The sequence below is a fragment of the Saccopteryx leptura genome, chromosome 5 (assembly GCF_036850995.1).
Source record: "Saccopteryx leptura isolate mSacLep1 chromosome 5, mSacLep1_pri_phased_curated, whole genome shotgun sequence".
Classification (NCBI taxonomy): Eukaryota; Metazoa; Chordata; class Mammalia; order Chiroptera; family Emballonuridae; genus Saccopteryx; species Saccopteryx leptura.
Window position 1 is genome coordinate 59,693,227 of NC_089507.1, and position 20,473 is coordinate 59,713,699.

General features: G+C 45.6%; 1 protein-coding gene across 2 annotated transcripts in view; it reads left to right on the forward strand.

The window, feature by feature from the left end:
• FRAS1 (Fraser extracellular matrix complex subunit 1) overlaps positions 1-20,473 on the forward strand; it is a 513,532-nt gene that overhangs the window by 418,577 nt on the left and 74,482 nt on the right. For both annotated transcript variants that reach the window (XR_010751479.1, XM_066384281.1), the window contains exons 45-52: positions 134-322; positions 2,152-2,271; positions 2,543-2,722; positions 11,351-11,475; positions 11,754-11,894; positions 14,109-14,336; positions 16,972-17,085; positions 18,906-19,056. Coding sequence is in view for 1 of the 2 variants with exons in the window: in XM_066384281.1 (XP_066240378.1) it covers positions 134-322; positions 2,152-2,271; positions 2,543-2,722; positions 11,351-11,475; positions 11,754-11,894; positions 14,109-14,336; positions 16,972-17,085; positions 18,906-19,056 (1,248 nt within the window). In the remaining variant the exon portion in view is untranslated. The remainder of the gene's footprint in view (positions 1-133; positions 323-2,151; positions 2,272-2,542; positions 2,723-11,350; positions 11,476-11,753; positions 11,895-14,108; positions 14,337-16,971; positions 17,086-18,905; positions 19,057-20,473) is intronic.

The following is a 20,473-nucleotide window of genomic DNA, read 5'->3' on the forward strand; positions in this document are numbered from 1 at the left end:
GAAGGACAAGCACAGGATGCTTCCTTAGACCCAGAGAGTGTGTGATGATGTACTCTTCAGTCTCCTGAAATCATTTGATATCCTACTCAAAGGCGATGATGGAGAATGACCTATGTCTCCCATTCTCTTCCAGGGTCTAGAGCACGCCTCACAGAGCAGCACCTGAAAGTGACTGACAAGGACTCAGATGCAAGTCGGGTGATGTTCATCATGAGAGAAGATCCTGGTGCAGGGCGCCTGCAGATGGTAAAGCGTGGCAGCCCGGAGCAAGTGTCCGTCAACGGCCCCATCCGCAGTTTCAGCCAGGCTGACATCAGCCAAGGTCAGCCGGTTCTCCTCTGCCTTCCCAGACCTTGTCGGACTTCTCCCATAGAAGCGCAGTGGGAGTTAGACGCCTGGTAGCCGGTGGCAGTAAACTGCACACTCTTTGTTTTGAATAACAACTGAGTTATAGCTTCACTTATTCTTTCTTGGCTCTTCAATTTTTTTTTTTTTTTTTTTTTTTTTTTTTTCATTTTTCTGAAGCTGGAAACGGGGAGAGACAGTTAGACAGACTCCCGCATGCGCCCGACCGGGATCCACCCGGCACGCCCACCATGGGGCGACGCTCTGCCCACCAGGGGGCGATGCTCTGCCCATCCTGGGCGTCGCCATATTGCGACCAGAGCCACTCTAGCGCCTGGGGCAGAGGCCACAGAGCCATCCCCAGTGCCCGGGCCATCTTTGCTCCAATGGAGCCTTGGCTGCGGGAGGGGAAGAGAGAGACAGAGAGGAAAGTGCGGCGGAGGGGTGGAGAAGCAAATGGGCGCTTCTCCTGTGTGTCCTGGCCGGGAATCGAACCCGGGTCCTCCGCACGCTAGGCCGACACTCTACCGCTGAGCCAACCGGCCAGGGCTTCAATTTTTTTTTTTTTTTTAACTGTCCTTCTTGACTAAAATGCGTTCATCTTTTAACATAGCATTGATGAAATTTGGGGATATTGAGAAGGGAAAAGTCATTTGACTTCCTGTGCTGCTAAAAAGTGTATGTGAGAGAAGAAAAGGGAAAAAAAGAAGTGAATTGGGATGGATTTAAGTGAAAATCATGCCTGCCTTAGGTGAACAATTTGTATCTCTTTTCAGCTCTCCAAGGAGTGCAACTTAATGAACTAAGCAAAATGGGAGGGCATAAATCGGAGCTGCCTGGGGAGATTACATAGCTCATCCCTCCTCAGGAAATGCTGATGTCACGTAAAAGCATAAATGTTAAATGCTATGTAGTTGCTGTACAGTGCTTTCAGAGGTGGAAAAAAAGAGGGAGGGAGTTACATATTGCGGGGGGAAAACTATCCAACATCATTTGATTATGTGAAGGTCCATTTAGGAGCAGAAATAAGGGTTCTCTTTATGCACTAACGCGTAAAATTGGTAGCAGCCTAATAATTCTCATTGGACCTGTATGTACTTTAACGAGGGAGGGGGCAGAATTAGCAAAGGGGTAGGAATTCCTTGGTTATTCCTTACATTAGTGTTTCTTCTTGAAAAATGAGACCAGGCGCCTCGTCCCAGAAATCTGGTTATATTTACATTGCTAGGTACTTAGAAGTGATGTTGTGGGTTCACACACTGCACTTCTCCCTTTGGAATCTTTTGACTTCTCTGGAGAATTTGTTTTTGTTTCTCTATTTATTTGTTGGATAGTGATATCTTATGTTGTTCCAAAAATGATTGAAAGCTGTATTGGGAATTGGAAGTGAAGCTTTCTGGGAGGATGTGGGCTACAGCTTGGCGTGCTCTTGTCCTGTGATGTGGATACATAACAGGGTCACACCAGTGACATGGCTGCGGTCAGTGCACATTTCCACACGGCGACTTTGCTGATCTAGTTATTCATGAGACTTCCTCAGACTCTTTCCCAACAGCTGGGCCTTAGCCACGAGCAACACTGTTGGGGGTGGTTTTCATATGAGCACTTTTTATGAGAAGGTCCGTAGTGGGAGAGGAAAGGAGGAAATGAAAACTTTAAATTAAAATGCCCAAAGTAATGTCAAAGTGAGGAAGGTGTTCATTGATTCCTTGGTGTGGATACCAGTCAAATGTCCACTTCACCCTTCAGAAACATGAACATAAAGCCTTAATAGCAGATCTTGATTGATTTTTGTCCTTTTTACAGGCCAAGTAGAATACAGTCACAAAAGAGGAGAATCCAGTGGGAGCTTTGTTTTTAAATTCGATGTGGTTGATGGAGAAGGCAACAAATTGATCAACCAGTCCTTTTCCATCAGTGTTTTGGGTAAGGGGACATTCGTTGCATTTCTAAAAATGCGTCAGCATTTCTGAGGTTAAATAATCTCTATTGTAACTGGCTTGAGGCTGAGCCTCTCCTTTACCCAAGTGGCAAGGAAATCTAGAATCACGTCCCTGCTGCTGCATGAAGCTCTGTCTCCCTGGGGCACTCTCCCTCTCTGAGAGACGGGTCTAAGGACTGTTCTGAGGTGTTACCAGAATCGAAGAAAGGAGGCTGAAAACATCCCATTTCATATCACTATGTCTAATATTTTCAGAAGACAAATCCCCACCAGTCATTACCACTAATAAAGGGCTGATCTTGGATGAAAACTCAGTGAAGAAAATCACCACGCTGCAGCTCTCGGCCACTGACCAGGAGAGTAAGCCTGCGGAATTAACCTACAGAATCACCAGACAGCCCCAGCTGGGCCACCTGGAATACGCAGCATCGCCAGGTAAGCCTGTGGTACTTGCCTCATCAAACCGAAAGGTGGCATTTTGTCATCCCGGGGGCAGCCGCAGCATGTGTACACATATACCCAGAGTCTACCTTTATTAGTATTTATTTTCCGCATCACTGCTCTTTTTTTTTTTTTTCCTGAAGCTGGAAACGGGAGAGACAGTCAGACAGACTCCCACATGCGCCCAACCGGGATCCACCCGGCACGCCCACCATGGGGCGATGCTCTGCCCACCAGGGGGCGATGCTCTGCCCATCTTGGGCATCGCCATGTTGCGACCAGAGCCACTCTAGAGCCTGAGGCAGAGGCCACAGAGCCATCCCCAGCGCCCGGGCCATCTTTGCTCCAATGGAGCCTTGGCTGCGGGAAGGGAAGAGAGAGACAGAGAGGAAAGCGCGGCGGAGGGGTGGAGAAGCAAATGGGCGCTTCTCCTGTGTGCTCTGGCCAGGAATCGAACCCGGGTCCTCCGCATGCTAGGCCGACGCTCTACCACTGAGCCAACCGGCCAGGGCCTGCATCACTGCTCTTGACCACTCATTATAATACTGCCTTGAGTTATACTTAGCACACAGTAGCTTCTCAATAATTACTTGCTGAAAGTTGAATAGAAATTGGCAGTTTGAATAAGCAGTCTTATCTCCATAACTAGATTGTCCATTTCTTCGGGGCGAACACTGCACCGTGTTCTTCTTTTTAAGCCTTTGAGCACTTGGCATGGTGTGTTCTTAAAAACTTAATTCAGCAAAGAGCACATGAACATGTGTATTGAGCAAGATTGTAGTTTAGCTGCTTCTGGGAAAAGAAAGAAAAGAACAAGAAAATATAGTTCTCCCCTTTCAGAATTTTCTACTGGGTGAAATAAGGAACTTCTTCCCTGCAGATAACAATAACCCAGGGAAGAATGTGGAAGGTGTTTTTAACCTGGTGTCATAAGAGTTCAAAGGAGGCTATATCAGGTGGGAAGGTGCCCAGTGTTGGCATTTAAGAGTGCCCTTGGATGACAGCGTTTGAGCAGACAGAAATTGTGTTATTTCCAGAAATGGGAACAATGTATGGGCACATTAGAAAACAAAACAACTGACCAGGTGATGGCGCAGTGGATAGAGCATTGGACTGGGATGTGGAAGACCCAGGTTCGAGACCTCGAGGTTACCAGCTTGAGCGCGGGCTCATCTGGTTTGAGCAAAGCTCACCAGCTTGGACCCAAGGACTCTGGCTTGAGCAAGGGGTTACTCGGTCTGCTGAAGGCCCACAGTCAAGGCACATATGAGAAAGCAATCAATGAACAACTGAGGTGTTGCAATGAAAAACTGATGATTGATGCTTCTCATCTCTTTCCGTTCCTGTCTGTCCCTATCTATCCCTCTCTCTGACTCTCTCTCTGTCTCTGTAAAATAAATAAATAAATAAATAAAAATTTAAAAAACAAAAAAAAAACAACTGGGCTAGTTTAACTAAAGCACATATTCTAAAAATAGAAATCAATGGGGCTCATGGATAAATTGGCATTTTATGGAAGGTCTTCAAAGGTGAGATAAGTTATCTCTATTTAATTCAATAGGCAATAGGAAGTCTCTGCAGAATTCTGAGGAGGAAAAGGGAGTGAAATTCATCTAGTGTCCAACAGGATGAACCAACAGAAAGAAAAAGGAGGCCGTGACAGCGGGTGGGAAGTTTCACTTTGGCTTGGCAGGAGCCAGAGCGGGCAGTAGTGGGAATAGTGAGATGAGAATAGCGTAAGAGATAATACCTGGAACCTGCTAAGTATTCCGTGAACAATAGCTGGTTGAAGGAAGGAGAAAGTTTCAGGGAGAGAACCTATAGAACATGGCAGTGGAAGGGCGGTGAAGGACAAGGGATACTGGCCAAAAAACAATCTAAAGGGGAAACTGTCTTTATTTTGTACATCATACAGGCAGTGACAGCTTGCAGAAGACTTAGATCTTCATTGCTTTTCTTTACATTTTAGGCTACAGAGTCTTTATTCAATCAAGGAAATAGCAAAATGGGGGACTTTCTTGCCCTGATGGTACTCACCATCCAATGCAGAGAGTCAGACAGTAAGCAAACAAGCAAGTGAACACATCAGACGTCACTGGTGGTGAGAGCTGAGGGAGAAATAAGGGCATGACCAGGGCGCGTAGGGAACGAGGGGAAAGGGGTGCCCCCTAATAATGAGATGACGTTTGAGCAGAGATCTAAACAAAGTGAGGGAGCCAGCCAAGCTGACTGGGGAGAGCATTCCAGACAGAGGAACCGACCAGTACAGACATCCAGAGTCGGGCTCGGCCAGGTGCACTGCATGTCACACACAGGAAGGGGGCGCTGTGCTGTGGCCGAGTGGGCGAGGGAAGGGATGATGGGGCAGAGGCGGTGAGGAGGCAGGCCGTGCAGGGTCCACAGCAATGCTAGGGGAAGAGGTATTGTGTGCACATGGCGGGAGGGTTTGAGGAGGGATGGTCAGATTGGCCAAAACCCTAGTGCAAATGAAAGCAAGTGGCCTGCTCTTTTGTCCCCCAACTCCCCGGAGTAAGTACGCAGCTCAGCACTCCCAAGATCTTGGCTGCATGAGGTATTTGTTAACTAATTCACGAGCTAATTGCTTCTTCCAAAATTCAGTCAGGTTGCTGACTCTATCTCTCCAAAGATGAAAGGACAGACTCGGCTGTTTGTGCTGAACAACAACGGCTCCGAGCTCCGTGCGGGACACGGCCAGTGCCCGCAGGCTGGTAAACCTCAGCACTCGCTCTTCTCTGGCCTGGGCTGTGTGATGCGCTCCACATTCGCCTCTTCTGTGTTTACCGTGTCACCTTCACAGGGCTGAAATTCTGTCTGCCCAGACCAAGGCGGCCCTGCTTAGGGAGCGGCCCAGAGCTGCACACACGTCTCCCGCCTCTTGGGAAGGTACTCTCCCGAAATGGGGGGACGGCTCTCTCAATCTGGGACTCCACTTCACCAGCCTTCTTCCTTCAGGTTTGACTTTTTAATCCACTTAAGTCTCCTGCCCCCGCCCATTTTTCTGAAGTCCCTCTTTCTGGTAACTCTTAAGTAGGCGAGATGCAGGAGTTAGTCCCCTCCCTGTTATTCTTGGGGGCCTGTCCCCATTGCTAACAGGGCAGGCTTCCCCGTCCCTCCCTCATAGGAGTCCTTTCTGTAGCATTTCATAGCCATCCTCTCCTTCCCTGCCTACGTGAGAATACTTTCTTTCATGTATTTGATTTTTTTTAAATGTCAAAGATCTCCCTTCAGAAGAAGTACCTGTTGGTGACTTCTCAGCCTCTCCTAGGGCGACCGGCTGCAGCTTGGAGGGCAGCCGCAGCTCCCCGCACTCCTCTCAGGGGCGAGGGTGTCTCTCCCAGGACTCCGGCTGGGCTGCACCTGGTCTCTCTGAGCAGAGCCGAGCACCTTCCCGCCAGTGTCCATGGGCAGGCACTGAGCTGTTTTGAGACCTATGCCTCTGGCAATGAGCACTTGCCACCAGTGTTTGCAGACATTCTCTTGAAGGTTCACTGTGAGGTGGACTTATTCTCATGCCGTCCTTCTTTCTTGCTCAGCGGGTGGTGGGTGGTAATTGTTCCCTTCCGATAGACAGGAGAGCTATGAAGATCCTCTTTCCTGCCCCTGAGGGGATGCAGTGAGCCATCTGCCTGTGCAAACGGCGCTGTAGGCAGCCACCAGCCTGAGCCCACTCTGGCCCTGCAAGCGCTCCTTCCAGGTGAAGGCAGCCACTCCCTCACCGCAGGGACCCGCAAGATTCTCGTTTTCTTGGTAAATCAGAGAAGGAATTAAATTATTAAGCCAGAAGCTAACCTGCTGGTATAAAGAGGCTTCAAAATACAGTGTCTAAAACAAGTTTTATTTTCTGCGCAGAAAAATTAAGAGGCTGCCGGCGCACGTGGCCTCCGTGGCTCAGTGCCCCCCCCCCCCCCACGAGGCTCCCGAATCTGGTCTGACAACTGCTGTAATTGCCATGCCACAGCCAGCAGCCAGCAGCCGGGGGAAGGTCGGGGCCCCACGCCCACTCCCTCTCAGGAGCACTACTAGAAGGGCACACATCCCTTTTGGTCACACCCTAGTGGCATGAGTGGAGTTTCATAGAGCCGTGCAGTGCCTGGGAAATGTCAACCCTAACTGGGATTCGGTTGCTTAGTTAATAAGAGGGTTTTTTTGTTTTTTTTTTTGTATTTTTCTGAAACAGGGAGAGACAGACAGACTCCCGCATGCGCCCCACCGGGATCCACCCGGCACGCCCACCAGGGGCGATGCTCTGCCCACCAGGGGGCGATGCTCTGCCCCTCTGGGGCATCGCTCTGCTGCGACCAGAGCCACTCTAGCGCCTGGGGCAGAGGCCAAGGAGCCATCCCCAGCGCCCGGGCCATCCTTGCTCCAATGGAGCCTCGGCTGCGGGAGGGGAAGAGAGAGACAGAGAGGAAGGAGAGGGGGAGGGGTAGAGAAGCAGATGGGCACTTCTCCTGTGTGCCCTGGCCGGGAATCGAACCCGAGACTTCTGCACGCCAGGCCGATGCTCTACCACTGAGCCAACCGGCCAGGGCTAAGAGTTGTATTTTTAAAGGAGGGAGGAGTAATACTGGGACCTAACAATCTCTGGCCAGCACCGGCTCTCACCTTTATCAGACGTTTACTGAGTAGCTGCTGCAGGAGCAGACAGGTCCTGAAGCTGTGGTACAGATGTGTTTGGGTCGTGGTGACAACACCATGAGAGAGGAAAGTGGGAGCCAGAGGAAAGCAAATTCTACCTAAGTGGGGTAAGGCAGGGTAGCCTTCCCAGAAGTGCTGTTTGAGCAAAGGTGTTCTTTGGTTTTCTTCTGATCTCAGCCTCTCTCAGTATTGTGACACCAAGCAAAACAGGATGCATCCATTGTCTTCATTCAGGTTTTTCTAGAGAGCACAGGTGCGTGCGCCTGCGAGAGCTGCTGTACACGGTACCACAGACTGTGCAGCTTCAACAGAAGTTGACTGTCCCACGATCTGGGGGCTGGAAGGCCAAGATGACGGTGTCAGTAGGGTTGGTTTCTTCCGAGAGAAGGATCTGTTCCAGGCCTCTCTGCTTGGCTTATCAGTGGCCTCCCTCGTGTTCACGTGGTGTTCTCCTTGCAGGTGTATGCTGTGTCAAAGTTTCCCTTTTTATAAAGACACTAGTTGTATTGGATTAAGTCCTATCCTAGTGACCTCACCTTAACTAATTACATCTGCAGTCATCCTAACTCTAAGTAATGTCACATGTGAGATACTAAGGGTTAAGACTTCAACATATCAATTTAGCCCATAACTGGAGTCTTTGAAGGAAACCTGAAGCAGAAAAGCTGTGAGTCTCCCAGGGCCTGAACTTGCAGTGGGGACAGATGGCAGCACAGCGCCACCCCAGCCATGCCAAAGGCAGGAGGCCGAGGCAGTCACCTAACCTGCTCTTAGGAAGGCAGCTTCTTCAGAGCTGCTGTATTCCCACACCTCTTCTCTGACCAGACAGAACTTTCTCTGATGTGCTGGCCTTTCAGGGGAATTGGAAAAGCTGATGGGGTTAACAAGGGTCTCTGCTATACTGCCAGAGGTATCATTTAGCCAGCAGGTTGGTGACTGCAAATACCTTTGATGGGATTAAAAGCCTTCAAGATATTTCAAACAGTAACTACCTGCTGTGACAGCCAGTGAGCACAATATGTTATTAGGAACACCAGCTTGCTGGGGAGCAGCTGACGTCTTCCAGTGCCTAGTTAGCACAAGCTAAAATGTTTTTAAAAGTGTGTAGAGATTAAAAATGTGTGCTTAATAAGGCCTCTTAGATATCTATTATAGTGATTGAACTATATCATTCACCAAATGTGTTTTGAGTACCTACTGTGTGCCAGATACTATTCTGGGTACACATTGGTGAAGAAACCACCAGAATGTTTGTCCTCTTGAAGCATACATTCTAGGTGCAGTTTATTATCCTCTGGCACTTAATTATTGATATGCTATAAATGATAATATTAAGTGCCCCTGTCAAAATCAATATTTTGTATAAGAAAATGGTTATAACCAACAAAGTATGAGAAACAATCCAATTCACAAATATTACAGTGGTGACATTTCAGTGGTAGATGTATGAGTGGTTTTTGTGGTTCTTTACTACTTGTCTGTGCTTTTCACATTTTCTTTAATAGGCAAGTATTACATTCATATTGAAAAATATTAAAAGATAACGATGATATCTAAGAGGCTCCTTGTCTAGTCTGTGTGACCTATGATAAGCCGCATTGCTCTTCTGATTGTACTACAGTGCCCTAATATATAAAAACAGAGGTAAATATGCCAACCTTGGCCTCCCAGAGTTGTTATAAGGTGAAACTTGAAATATATAAGCAAGCCTGAAATAGTATTCTGCACATGGTAGGTGTTCAGTGTTTTCTAGATAGATCAGGCCTAGAGCTCTCGTGTGCTGCTGGTGGGAATGGAAAGTGGTGGCACCTACCTTGAAATAGTTTTTCAGTTTCCTAAAATGTTAATCATATACTCAACATATATTGCAGCCATATCACTCTTAAGAGATTTACCCAAGAAGAATGAAAACTTATGTCTGTACAAAGACTCGTATACCGGTGACCATAGCAGCATTATTTGTAATAGCCTTAAACTGGAAATAACCTAAATGTCCATCAACAGGTGACTGGATAGACAAACTATGACATATCCACACAATGGAGTCCTCCCTAGCAATCAAAAGAAATGAGCTGTTGATACGTGGTACAATATGGATGAATTGCAAAATAAAGGTGCTAAGTGAAAGAAAGCATACATAAAATAGTACATATTGTTTGAGTCTGTTTATTAAAAAAAAGTTAGAGAAAATGCCAGCTAATCTAGAATGGCAAAAAACAATTTATTTATTGCTTTAGGACAGTAGGGGGATAGGAAGGATTGAAGATTTAAAAGTGTCAACTGGGAACTTTTGGGGTGATGGGTATGTCCACTATTTTGATTGCGGTGATGGTTTTATGAATGTGCCAAAGCTTATGAAATTGTATACTTTAAATATGTGCAGTTTACTATATGTGCATTTCCTCTCAATAAAAATGTTTTTAAAAAACCAAGCCCAGTGCTTCCTTCCCAAGAGGAAGGAGACTTCCACCACCTTTCTCAGGCAGTCTTAGGCTCTCATAAAGAGAACAGTGAATCAGGTGGCCAGTGGATTGTGGAGTCCAGACGAGTATTTCCCCATGAGCTATGGGGCAGGAGTCACAGCAGGGGAAGAGATTTAAATTTCTCAGCACAACTAGTATGCAGTTATTAAATTTTTAAAGAATGGTATGGATTTCTGTCCAGACCACAAGACAAAGCTATAAGATGGGAGGGGGGCTGTCAAGAGCTGATATAGCAAGCACAGAAATATAGAATGCCTCATAAAAAAATTAATGCCCTAATACCAGGAGGCTGTTGTAGCTGGGTGACAGATTTCAGATGATAAAGAGAGATGCAAATGTAAACCATGTAGTTTTATTTATTTACTTTTTAAGATAGCAGTGATGCTGGTGTCACAAAGTAGAATATCTGGGGTTTGGTTTTGTTTTACAGAGAAGCTAAACTGATATCGCCGGGATTTATAATGACAAATAGTAAATCCCAGGCAGCAGCAAATGTATTGTAGGCCCAACCTGAAGGATTAGATTAAATGGATTAACACCCCAACACCTGTATCGGACAGCAGGAGTGTGTGCTGAGGGTCTAGAAGATGGGATTTTGTTCCCATCCTGGCTGGCACCAGAGAATGAGTCCCACATCCCTAAGATGGAAACAGGAATTGTGTGCTAAATGTTGTCGGACATTTAAAGACAGAGACGTTGTTCACTTGTGGGATGCTCTGGCATTATTTAAAAACCACATTAGATTTTTGTACTTTTAAAATGACCCTGAAAAAATATGTAACGTGTTTTCTACCATGTTGTTGAAAGATGGTGGTTTTCTAGGGCATTTTAGAGTTGATACAGAATGATTGCTCAAAGCCCAAAGTCACACAGTAAGTTTACTGTCAGCCTGGCTAACATGGTTTATGACAGGCCAGAATCACAGACCTTGCAAAGAACCTTGTAAGAGGGAGACTTGAAAGGGAATTTGAAGAATATCCAATGAAACTTTGGAGGCTGGGGAAGCCTCACCAATCACAGAAACAAGGCTATGTTTAGCCAAGCCCTACTAGTCCAGTGTTCAAAAGCTATACCATTACACAATATTAAAAATTAAGACAGGTTTTCATAAAGGACTCTGAGGCTATGGAGGAATATAAATCTTAAGAGAGAGGAGTTTGTAGAACAAGACAATGGCTCTACCTTTTACAGACTTTACCTGCATACATAATCCTCAGGAGAAAGGAGAGTAAGTTATTGAGCACCTGCTGTTGACTTGGCACATAGTAGAAGCCTAGGTAATTAAGCTAACGTGCTGCTACAGAACGTATGCTATTGTAGAAAAAAGTGTGTGACAACTCTAACACAGTGTCTCAGGGAGAAGCACATAAATGCTATGAGAAAAATGCTAAGGACTCTATCTAGTGAGACATCTCCCTAGCCTCAGAAGTATGCCTGGCATTTTTACATCGTTTCTGTTTCTCTTCTCCTCTGTTGCTAGGTATCCAGATTACTTCCTTTACCCAAGCAGACCTGATGTCACGAAGTGTTCAGTATATCCATTCCAGTGAGTCCGAGGAACATTCAGATGCCTTCAGCTTTACGCTGTCAGACGGAGTCAATGAGGTGGGTGAGGAACCCGACTCCCTTCTTGAATGGGTGTCACAGAGCTGTCTGCAGGGCAGCTAGTGCTATCAGAGCTTCCTCTTCCTCTGCTCTCAGCCGAGGGCAGAGGAAGATTCTGACAGCCCCTGGGGCTCTTGCCCAAGAGAACTCACTTTTGGGTCCTGGTCAGTTAGTCATGCCAGATATGGTGTGAAAAGGAAAGCAGAGGGTACCTGCCTTCTACTAGGGTGGCGCTGGGGACAAGTGTCCCTCCAGCCTGCATGTTTCTGCCATTCTAGGTGGCTCAGACTTTCCATATCACACTTCGCCCTGTGGATGACTCGCTGCCCATTGTACAGAACCTGGGGATGCGGGTGCAGGAGGGCTTGAGGAAGACCATCACAGAATTTGAGCTCAAGGCAGTGGACGCGGACACAGAGGTAAGAGCACTCCCCTGGGTTCTCTGGCTGAATGACAGGCTGACCTGGTGACGGCTCTTGCTCTGTGCTGCGCATCCTGAGTGGAGGGCAGAGTGCTGGGGTTAGTACAGGTACCCTTGAATGACTGAGAACCAGAAGAGACCAGAGCCTTCTGGAAAAGAGAAAATGCATACATTTGCACTCAAACTGCTTTTAAACCCTTTCTGAAACCCAAAGTACCTTTTCTCTCTCCCCTGATAACATGCTGACTTTTTACCATGATTTATAAAAAAAATTAAGTAGAGGACATTTTATCCAATATTTTTATTCCTTATTAGCATGAACAAGGATTTTTGACACCTTTCCCTTCTTCTTACCTTCTTTCTTCTGACTTCTCTGGATGACAACTAATTATTACAATTTAAGCATCCTCAGAGAACTAGGCTTGATACGGTAAAACAGTGCCTGCAGAGACAGAGCTCTCATTCTCGTGAGGCTCCCAGATAAAAGGGTGGAACCTTTCGGCATGATTTAGCTCCCATGGAAGAGAACCAGAGCATTCATTAGTTAGTTCTACGTACGGTCTACCCTGTACCAGAGTTCCTTCATTCATCTGTTCACTCTTTCTGCAAATGCTGATGACCTACTGGTGCTGGGCTCTGCTCTGCATGCAAAGGACAGAGCTGTGAGCAAAACACATAAAGTTCCAGCCTTAGGGAGTGTTCAACCTTTGATTAGGGGGGCAGACAATAAAAAAAAGAACACATAGGCCCTGGCCGGTTGGCTCAGCGGTAGAGCGTCGGCCTGGCGTGCGGGGGACCCGGATTCAATTTCTGTCCAGGGCGCACAGGAGAAGTGCCCATTTGCTTCTCCACCCCCCCCCCCTCCTCTCTGTCTCTCTCTTCCCCTCCCGCAGCCAAGGCTCCATTGGAGCAAAGATGGCCCGGGCGCTGGGGATGGCTCCTTGGCCTCTGCCCCAGGCGTTAGAGTGGCTATGGTCGCGGCAGAGCTACGCCCCGGAGGGGCAGAGCGTCGCCCCCTGGTGGGCGTGCCAGGTAGATCCCGGTCGGGCGCATGCGGGAGTCTGTCTGACTGTCTCTCCCCGTTTCCAGCTTCAGGAAAAAAAAAAAAAAAGAACACATAACATCATGTCAGATATTGTAAGTGCCATGAATAAAACTAAAGCAAGCTAAAGGAGACAGATTGATGGGTGTACTACTGCTCACAGAATGAGGGGATCAGGGAACGTGCAGATACTCCAGTACTTTCAGCCTTTTATACAGTGCATTTTCACCAATGAAATAAAAGTTGGTTTTGCATCTCATTTGCATAATTGAACAACTTTCTTTGACTTGTCGTTTGCTTTTCTGATGTTCTTGTTGAATAAAAACAAACAAACGAATGCTTCTTTTTTATTGCTTCATATTCATTTTGAAATATCCCCTAATGTTTGTGAGCAGTATATTTTAGACAGAGTGGTCAGGGAAGGCTTCTCTGAGGAGCAGAGATATCAGAAGTAGCAGAGCAAGCTGGGCAGTCATCTGGGAACAACACTCTCTGAGCAGAAGAACCAGAAGTACAGAGGCCCTGTGCTCAAGTGAGCAGAGACCTTTGAGTTAGCACAAGGGGCCAAGAGGCCGGAACCTAGTGACTAAGCAGGTGAAGGGAAGAGTGGGCCCAGAGGGGAGTCTGGGGGCCAGGTGACAAAGGGCCTTGTTGGCCCAGGTCAGGCCTTTTCATTTTAAGCTATGGTGGTAACAAATCATTGGAAAGGCTTGAGTGGGGTATGCTACCTCTTTATTTTTGCTTCTCTGTGTCACTCGAGATGCAGCAATTAGAAATGGAAAACACATTTCTGTTCTGATGCATATGGTATTCTGTATATAAGAGTTTCAGGAAAGTAGGGGGAAATGGATGGAAAAGAAATGAATAATTTTAAAAAGTCTAGTTCCTATCATCCCAGGAGAGGTTCAAGATTCAGGTTTTCCTTCTGACTCCCAAAGGACAGATTTAAATATGTCAGTTTTACAACTGAAGCCACCAGAATATAAGTTCAGTTATAGTAACCAATATAATTTCATTCCTTAGCTTTGTTTTTCATATCTATAAAGAAGCACAAGTCTTATTTTATACATGTCGTTAGGTTTGTCTACACCTGACCACCTGTTGGCCATCACTGACTCACCTGGTTTTTCTTAAGACTTTCCCTTCTCTTGCTGTTTACCTCCTGGGCAGGCTGAGTCTGTCACGTTCACTGTTGTGCAGCCTCCACGGCACGGCGTCATCGAGCGAACCACCAATGGGCAATATTTCAGGCACACTTCTGCCTTCACCATGGAAGACATCTACCAGAACCGGGTCAGCTACAGCCACGACGGCAGCAACTCCCTCAAAGACCGGTTCACCTTCACTGTTGCTGATGGGACGAATCCCTTCTTTATTATTGAGGAAGGAGGAAAAAAGGTAAGGGAAACAACAGAAAGGGAGGCATAGCTGAGCAGGCCAGAGGTTGCCCAGAACATGACATTTTAAGGCCAAGGACAGCCTTGTTTGAGTTCCCGTTCTGTCACTTACGAATTGGCCTTGAGCAAATTAACTTCTCTAAGCCTCTGTTGTATTTTTTATCTGTAAAATGGGTACAATAATAATCATCAGCTTCAGTTAGACTAGAGATTAAAGAGGTAATCCTCATAAAGTACTTAATACTATTGGCAAATCATGAACACTGTCAATAGAAGTTGATAGTTATTGTTATCATTCTGCTGTTAGTGCTCCTTTCTCTTTACCTACCTTTTAGTCAATTTTTCTTTCATCTGTTTCTTCAGTAAAATCATATGGTTCTAGATTGTCTTACTCTTTTATATGTCCCTTGAGTCAGCCAATGTTTCTATCTCATGAAGAATAACAGTGGTTAATAGTATGGCCTTTGGGTCCTTGCTAGTTGGCTCAGTGGTAGAGCATCGGCCCAGCATGTGGATATCCCAGGTTTGATTCCCAGTCAGGCCACACAAGAGAAGTGCCCATCTGCTTCTCCACTTCTCCCTCTCTTCTCTCTCTCTCTCTCTCTCTCTCTCTCTCTCTCTCTCTCTCCTTCTCTCCCTTTTTCCCCCTCATGTAGCCATGGCTCGATTGGAGCAAGTTGGCCCCTGGCGCTGAGGATGGCTACATGACCTCAGAGCTCAGTTGCTGAGCAACAAAACAGTGCCCCAGATGAGCAGAGCATCGCCCCCTAGTGGGCTTTGCTCCTAGTTGAGGTGCATGCAGGAGTCGGTTTCTGCTTCCTCTCCTCTCACTAAGTTAAAAAAAAAAAAAAAGATGTGTGGCTTTTGCATCCAAAAGACACTGATTTAAATTCTAGCTCTGTCACTTACAGGCTGACTAACTTTCTAAGCCATTTAACCTTTCTAAGCCTCCACTTTCCTTATCTGTAAAATGAAGATGATACCTACCCTTGTGATGTGCATAAAGCACTTACGCCAGTGCCATGCACAGGAAACATCTAATAAAGTGTGGCTGTCATTATCATCAGTGTCATCATTTTAGGACCGGCATGAGAAACAGGTCAAGTTTCTTTTCTCTTGAGGTCATGCAGCCATCAATCTTTACTTTCTTAAGAGAATTGTTCTCTTCTAATGTCCAGGCGTCTGGAAGAAACATTAAGACAGCCCCTCCACTACCATCCCACTACTTCCTGCTGTTTTCATCCATTCCTTTATTCCTTAGCCTGGTCCCCTGCAGTTCCACGACCTCCCCCACCAGTAACTGCAACTTTGGTAGAAGGTAGGCAAGGACACTCCTACAGCTAGGCAGCTGTTTGTGACTCCACAGAAGAGGGGTTTTTTAAAAAAAACATTTTATTTATTGATTTGAGAGAGAGAGAGAGAAAGAGATATCCATTTGTTATTTCACTTATTTTACACTCATTGGTTGATTCTTGTATGTACCTAACCAGGGATCGAACCTTGAACCTTTGATGTATTGTTCTTACCAACTGAACCGCCAGGCCAGTCTTAGTGGGCTACATGATTGCACCCTGCCATACTTCCAGGGTTACAAAAGGGTCAGCTGCTCTCTCCTGCGCAGTGCCTTTCGTGCTTCATGATGAATGGTAATGCTGCCTTTGTGGACGGAAGATTGTCCCGCATCCTTTAGAGATGGGTCATTCTCGGTGGGTCGAAGCGTCGGGAGGCTGTCTTCTGGGATTTCCCTGCCATTTCAGTGTCTGCACAGCATCACGCTTGGCAGTTCACTGCTTTTTATTCTTTCTCTTTCTTCTCTCTCCCAAACTATAGCTGATGTCCAGTTAGTTTGACTTTCAGAAGAAAAAAAAGATTTTAGCATAAATCAGCAAGAGGGCTGCCCCTCTGGTAAACTATACAAGGTCCCATTGGGTCTCCAGAAGGACCTTGTTATTCTAACAATGGAAGTAACTGAGAAGGAGGGTGGTAGAAGCTTGAAAAGCCAGCGCCAACCGCCCTGCATGGCAGCTGCCTTGCCCTCTCCCAGCCCGCGAGGCGCTGGGTCCCTCTCACCACCTATGCTTTGTATGGATGTGTAAGGATAAAATTAATAAACCAAAATTTCTTTTCACTATTTCCACAAACACTTTTATTCTTTATTTCTTCTGCCTCTTTCCCCCATATGGATAGTTCTTTCTCTCAAAAAACAATCTCTTCCCAGGAAACCTCTTTTTATGTCTAGCAGAGTTCCACCCGGAGACTTTGACATTAACATTTTAATGATGGGTTTCCTCTCTGCCTCTCAGGAAAATTTGAACAAGATTTATTAAAAGGAAAATGTTTATCATTTCACCTGGAGGTAATATTGAACTCAGCGCAGAATGCATAGGCATGTAAAAGTCAACTTCCATAGCAGGTGGAATTCCAGCGGGAGTGCCACTGTTTCTTGCTTTTCTTCTCACATTGTTCCCTTTATCAATCAGTGCTCTCCCGTAAGCCTCATGCCAACAGGCGCTAAGTGACGGAAACTGGCTCCAGTGCTCATTCTTGAAGTGTCACCTGATTTCAGGGCCTCTGGACCTGACCTGTATCAGACATCTGTGAATGATGAGTTTTCTTCTCTGGCTTCCCCCCAACAGATTATGACAGCAGCACCTCAGCAGTTCCGAGTAGACATCCTCCCAGTAGACGACGGCACCCCTAGAATTATTACCAACCTGGGACTCCAGTGGCTGGAGTATATGGATGGCAAGGTGAGGCCTTTCTCTCTGCCCCATTCACACTCACCAGCTTGGGCAATAGCCTTGGTCATGATGATAACTGCTGACTAGAACTCCAGTTCACGTCATGTTTACTACTCGCTAAGTCAGCTGATACTCCTAAGGTTGGAGAGCTTCATGAGTTGAAGTAGGATTGTATATAGATTAACATGTTCTTATAAAATGACTTCCAAAATAGCAATTATTCTTTCCCTTATATAGAGGGTGGAAGTCTAGAGCTGTACATGGCAATGTACAGAGATGCAGAGTCCTTCTGTTTTATTGGTCTGCCATGCCTGGCCTGTTGCTGCCGACACAGCCCAATCTGTTCAGCTCTTCATTAACGTTCCAATCCATGGAAAGAGGAAAGCAGAAAACTAGAGAGCCAGGAATATATTTTAAGCAAGTGATACAGGAATTAAATACATCTCTTGCACTCACATTATTTTGGCAAGAAACGGATCATATGGGCCCGTCCGTTGAAGGGGAGGCTGGGAAATAGAGTCTGTAGCTGGACGGCTCGGTTTATTAACAAGAAGAAAAGAAGGATGGGTTTTGAGAAACATCTGGAATATGCCATTAACGGGAAGGAAGTATTTTTGTAGGTGAGTGTGCTCAGAGGAATACTTTAGAAATTCCTTTCTCCTCCTAAATCCTAATTTGGTCATTTTAAGATACGCCATAATCTTCACCTGGCAACACGCTGAGCATTAAATCCCTGTCCACAGCCAATACACACAGTGCTTCATTCAGTACAGTTTGGGAACGGGTTTCTTTCTCTTGTGTGTGGTATTCCCTCAAAGATGTGAATTTTCTCATCTCCATGGAGCTGATTGGTTGGTTGTACAGGCACAGCTCAGGGATAGTGTGGGTTCGGTTCCAGACCACTGCAGTGAAGCGAGAGTCACAGTAAAGAGAATCATCCTCATTGTCTAAGAAGCACAAGAAAACACGGTGTGCCTGACTCTGCAGCTGTTGTGCTGAAGTTTCCCACTGAACTAATTGGAATGTTTAAAATATATGAAATAAAATTAGTATAAATTTTTTGCCCTATTTTATCTTTTTTTCGTGTTCAGAACTATCCCATTCTCTTCTCAACAGTCCACAGTTGGTTTTCTCCTTCCCACCCCTATCTACTCCACTGCAGGACTCTTGTCAAAGTCACCCATGCTCTCTATTTCACCAAGTCCAAAGATCCCTTACATGTCCTTACTTTACTAGAGCTGGTAACATTTAATACTATTGGTTGCCCCTTTTTTTCTCTCAAATCTTTGCTCTGATTAGATATTTGTTGAGTGAGTTAAAATATAGGTGGTATATTTGGGCAAAATTGGGGTATCATATTTATTTCATTCAATTGCAAGCATTGCAGCTGACTCCTGTAAGGTGTCATGTGGCCATCTGTTCTGTATCCTGTCATTCTTTCAAAGATCAAGCCTTCTTTAAGGGCCATATTCAAATCCTACCCTCTCAAATTCCTCCTTCCCCAGTTCAGATGGAATTCATCTCTCCCACTCCCAAAAAGTGTATCTTCTACTCCCAAAAGTATATACCATTCTTTTTTTTTAATTTCCCAATGTAGCGCTTGCCACAACTATCTTGCTTATCAACTTTTCTTTCCCAATAAAATGTGAACATGCCAAGGGCAGAGGCCGGATGGTTTTTATCCTCTTAGCCTCTTCAGTACTAACAGTTTTCCATGCATTAAATGCACTCAGTAAATCATTACTGAACTGAATTAAATCTGAGTCACAGGGTCTTATCCATGCTTTATTCCCACCTCATGAATTAAATTTAATGGGTTTCTATTCCAGGCAACCAACTTGATCACCAAGAAGGAACTGCTGACCATGGACCCGGACACGGAGGACCCACAGCTTGTCTATGAGATAACGATGGGCCCTAAGCATGGCCACGTGGAGAACAAGCTGCAGCCTGGCAGAGCGGCTGTGACCTTCACACAGGGTGGGGACTCGGGGAGTGGGAAGAGAGAGGAGTCTATTCTAACACCATTCTCCCCATCTCTCGAGTCTTAACAACCACTGCTAGCTTCTCACCCCTAAGTAACCTATTTGCAGACAAATAGATCTTTTAGTGTCTAACCATCCAACTTTGGAATTTTACTTCTCTTTTTTCCCTTGTTATTACGAATTATGAGAAAAAAAAAAATTCATCTTCACCATGCTTCCTTAACTCCCAAATTTACTTTTGGTTTTGGCCAGGTTTTCTGGAAGCGATCATCTTTACTGGTTGGTTTCCTTTAAAAATAAAACATAAAAACAGCTACCAGCCATAATGAAAGATCTGTGATCCTCTGTGGTTTATATTTTGCCCTCTATGGGTTATGCATATTTTTAAAGTCTTCAGCAAATAAATGACAATCAGCATGGGTAAATTCCTCAATAGAAATATCTTCCTGTTTCAAATCATATCAAGCAAACCACTTTGTATTTTAGATTCTCAAAAGTGTCTGGGGTGTTCTCTAGACTTCTGAGTGTGGACCTGATGGGAGTAGTCACTGAGAGAAACGGCATGTTGTATAATTCATGAGCCATGTTTCCTTTTTCTCACGGTCCCCAGTCTGTGAGCTCTCCTAGCCCACTGTATCTGTGCCTTGTGTGGGGCTGTTTGGATCCAACCTTAGTTTTTTTTTAGTAGCACATACCTTCCAAAGAACCTTCTTTAGAAGGGAGTAGTGTAGCCTGACCAGGCGGTGGCCCAGTGGATAGAGCATCGGACTAAGATGCAGAGGACCCAGGTTCGATACCCCGAGGTCGACAGTTTGAGTGTGGGCTTATCTGGTTTGAGCAAAGCTCAGCAGCTTGGACCCAAGGTCTCAGACTTAAGCAAGGGGTTACTCAGTCTGCTGCAGCCCCATGGTCAAGGCACATATGAGAAAGGAATCAATGAACAACTTAGGTTTCGCAACGAAAAACTAATGATTGATGCTTCTTATCTCTTTGTTCTTGTCTGTTCCTATCCTCTCTGACTCTCTCTCTGTCTCTGTAAAAAAAAAAAAAAAAAAAAAAGAGTAGTGTGGATATGAGCATACACACACAGAAGAACATGGTGCCATAGACTTTTCTCCAGCAGCTCTCAGATTTGCTTCTAACATTCCACAGACATTACAATACCTTTTTTTTTTTTTTTTTTTTTTTGGCCATGACCCTGGAATTCTTATTTTACCACCACGTAAGGTATTTCCTGGCCTTTGGTCACACACAGCTGCAGGAGCCTGTGTTTACATCTGATGGGAACATTTATTTCTTAGACCGTTATCCCTTTCTGTCCTTGTTAACACGAGTTCTGTCTGTGACCCATTAAAAGAATAAACGAGATGCGTCAGTGTGGGCATCTACGAGGCTATTTTCACAACCCTGAG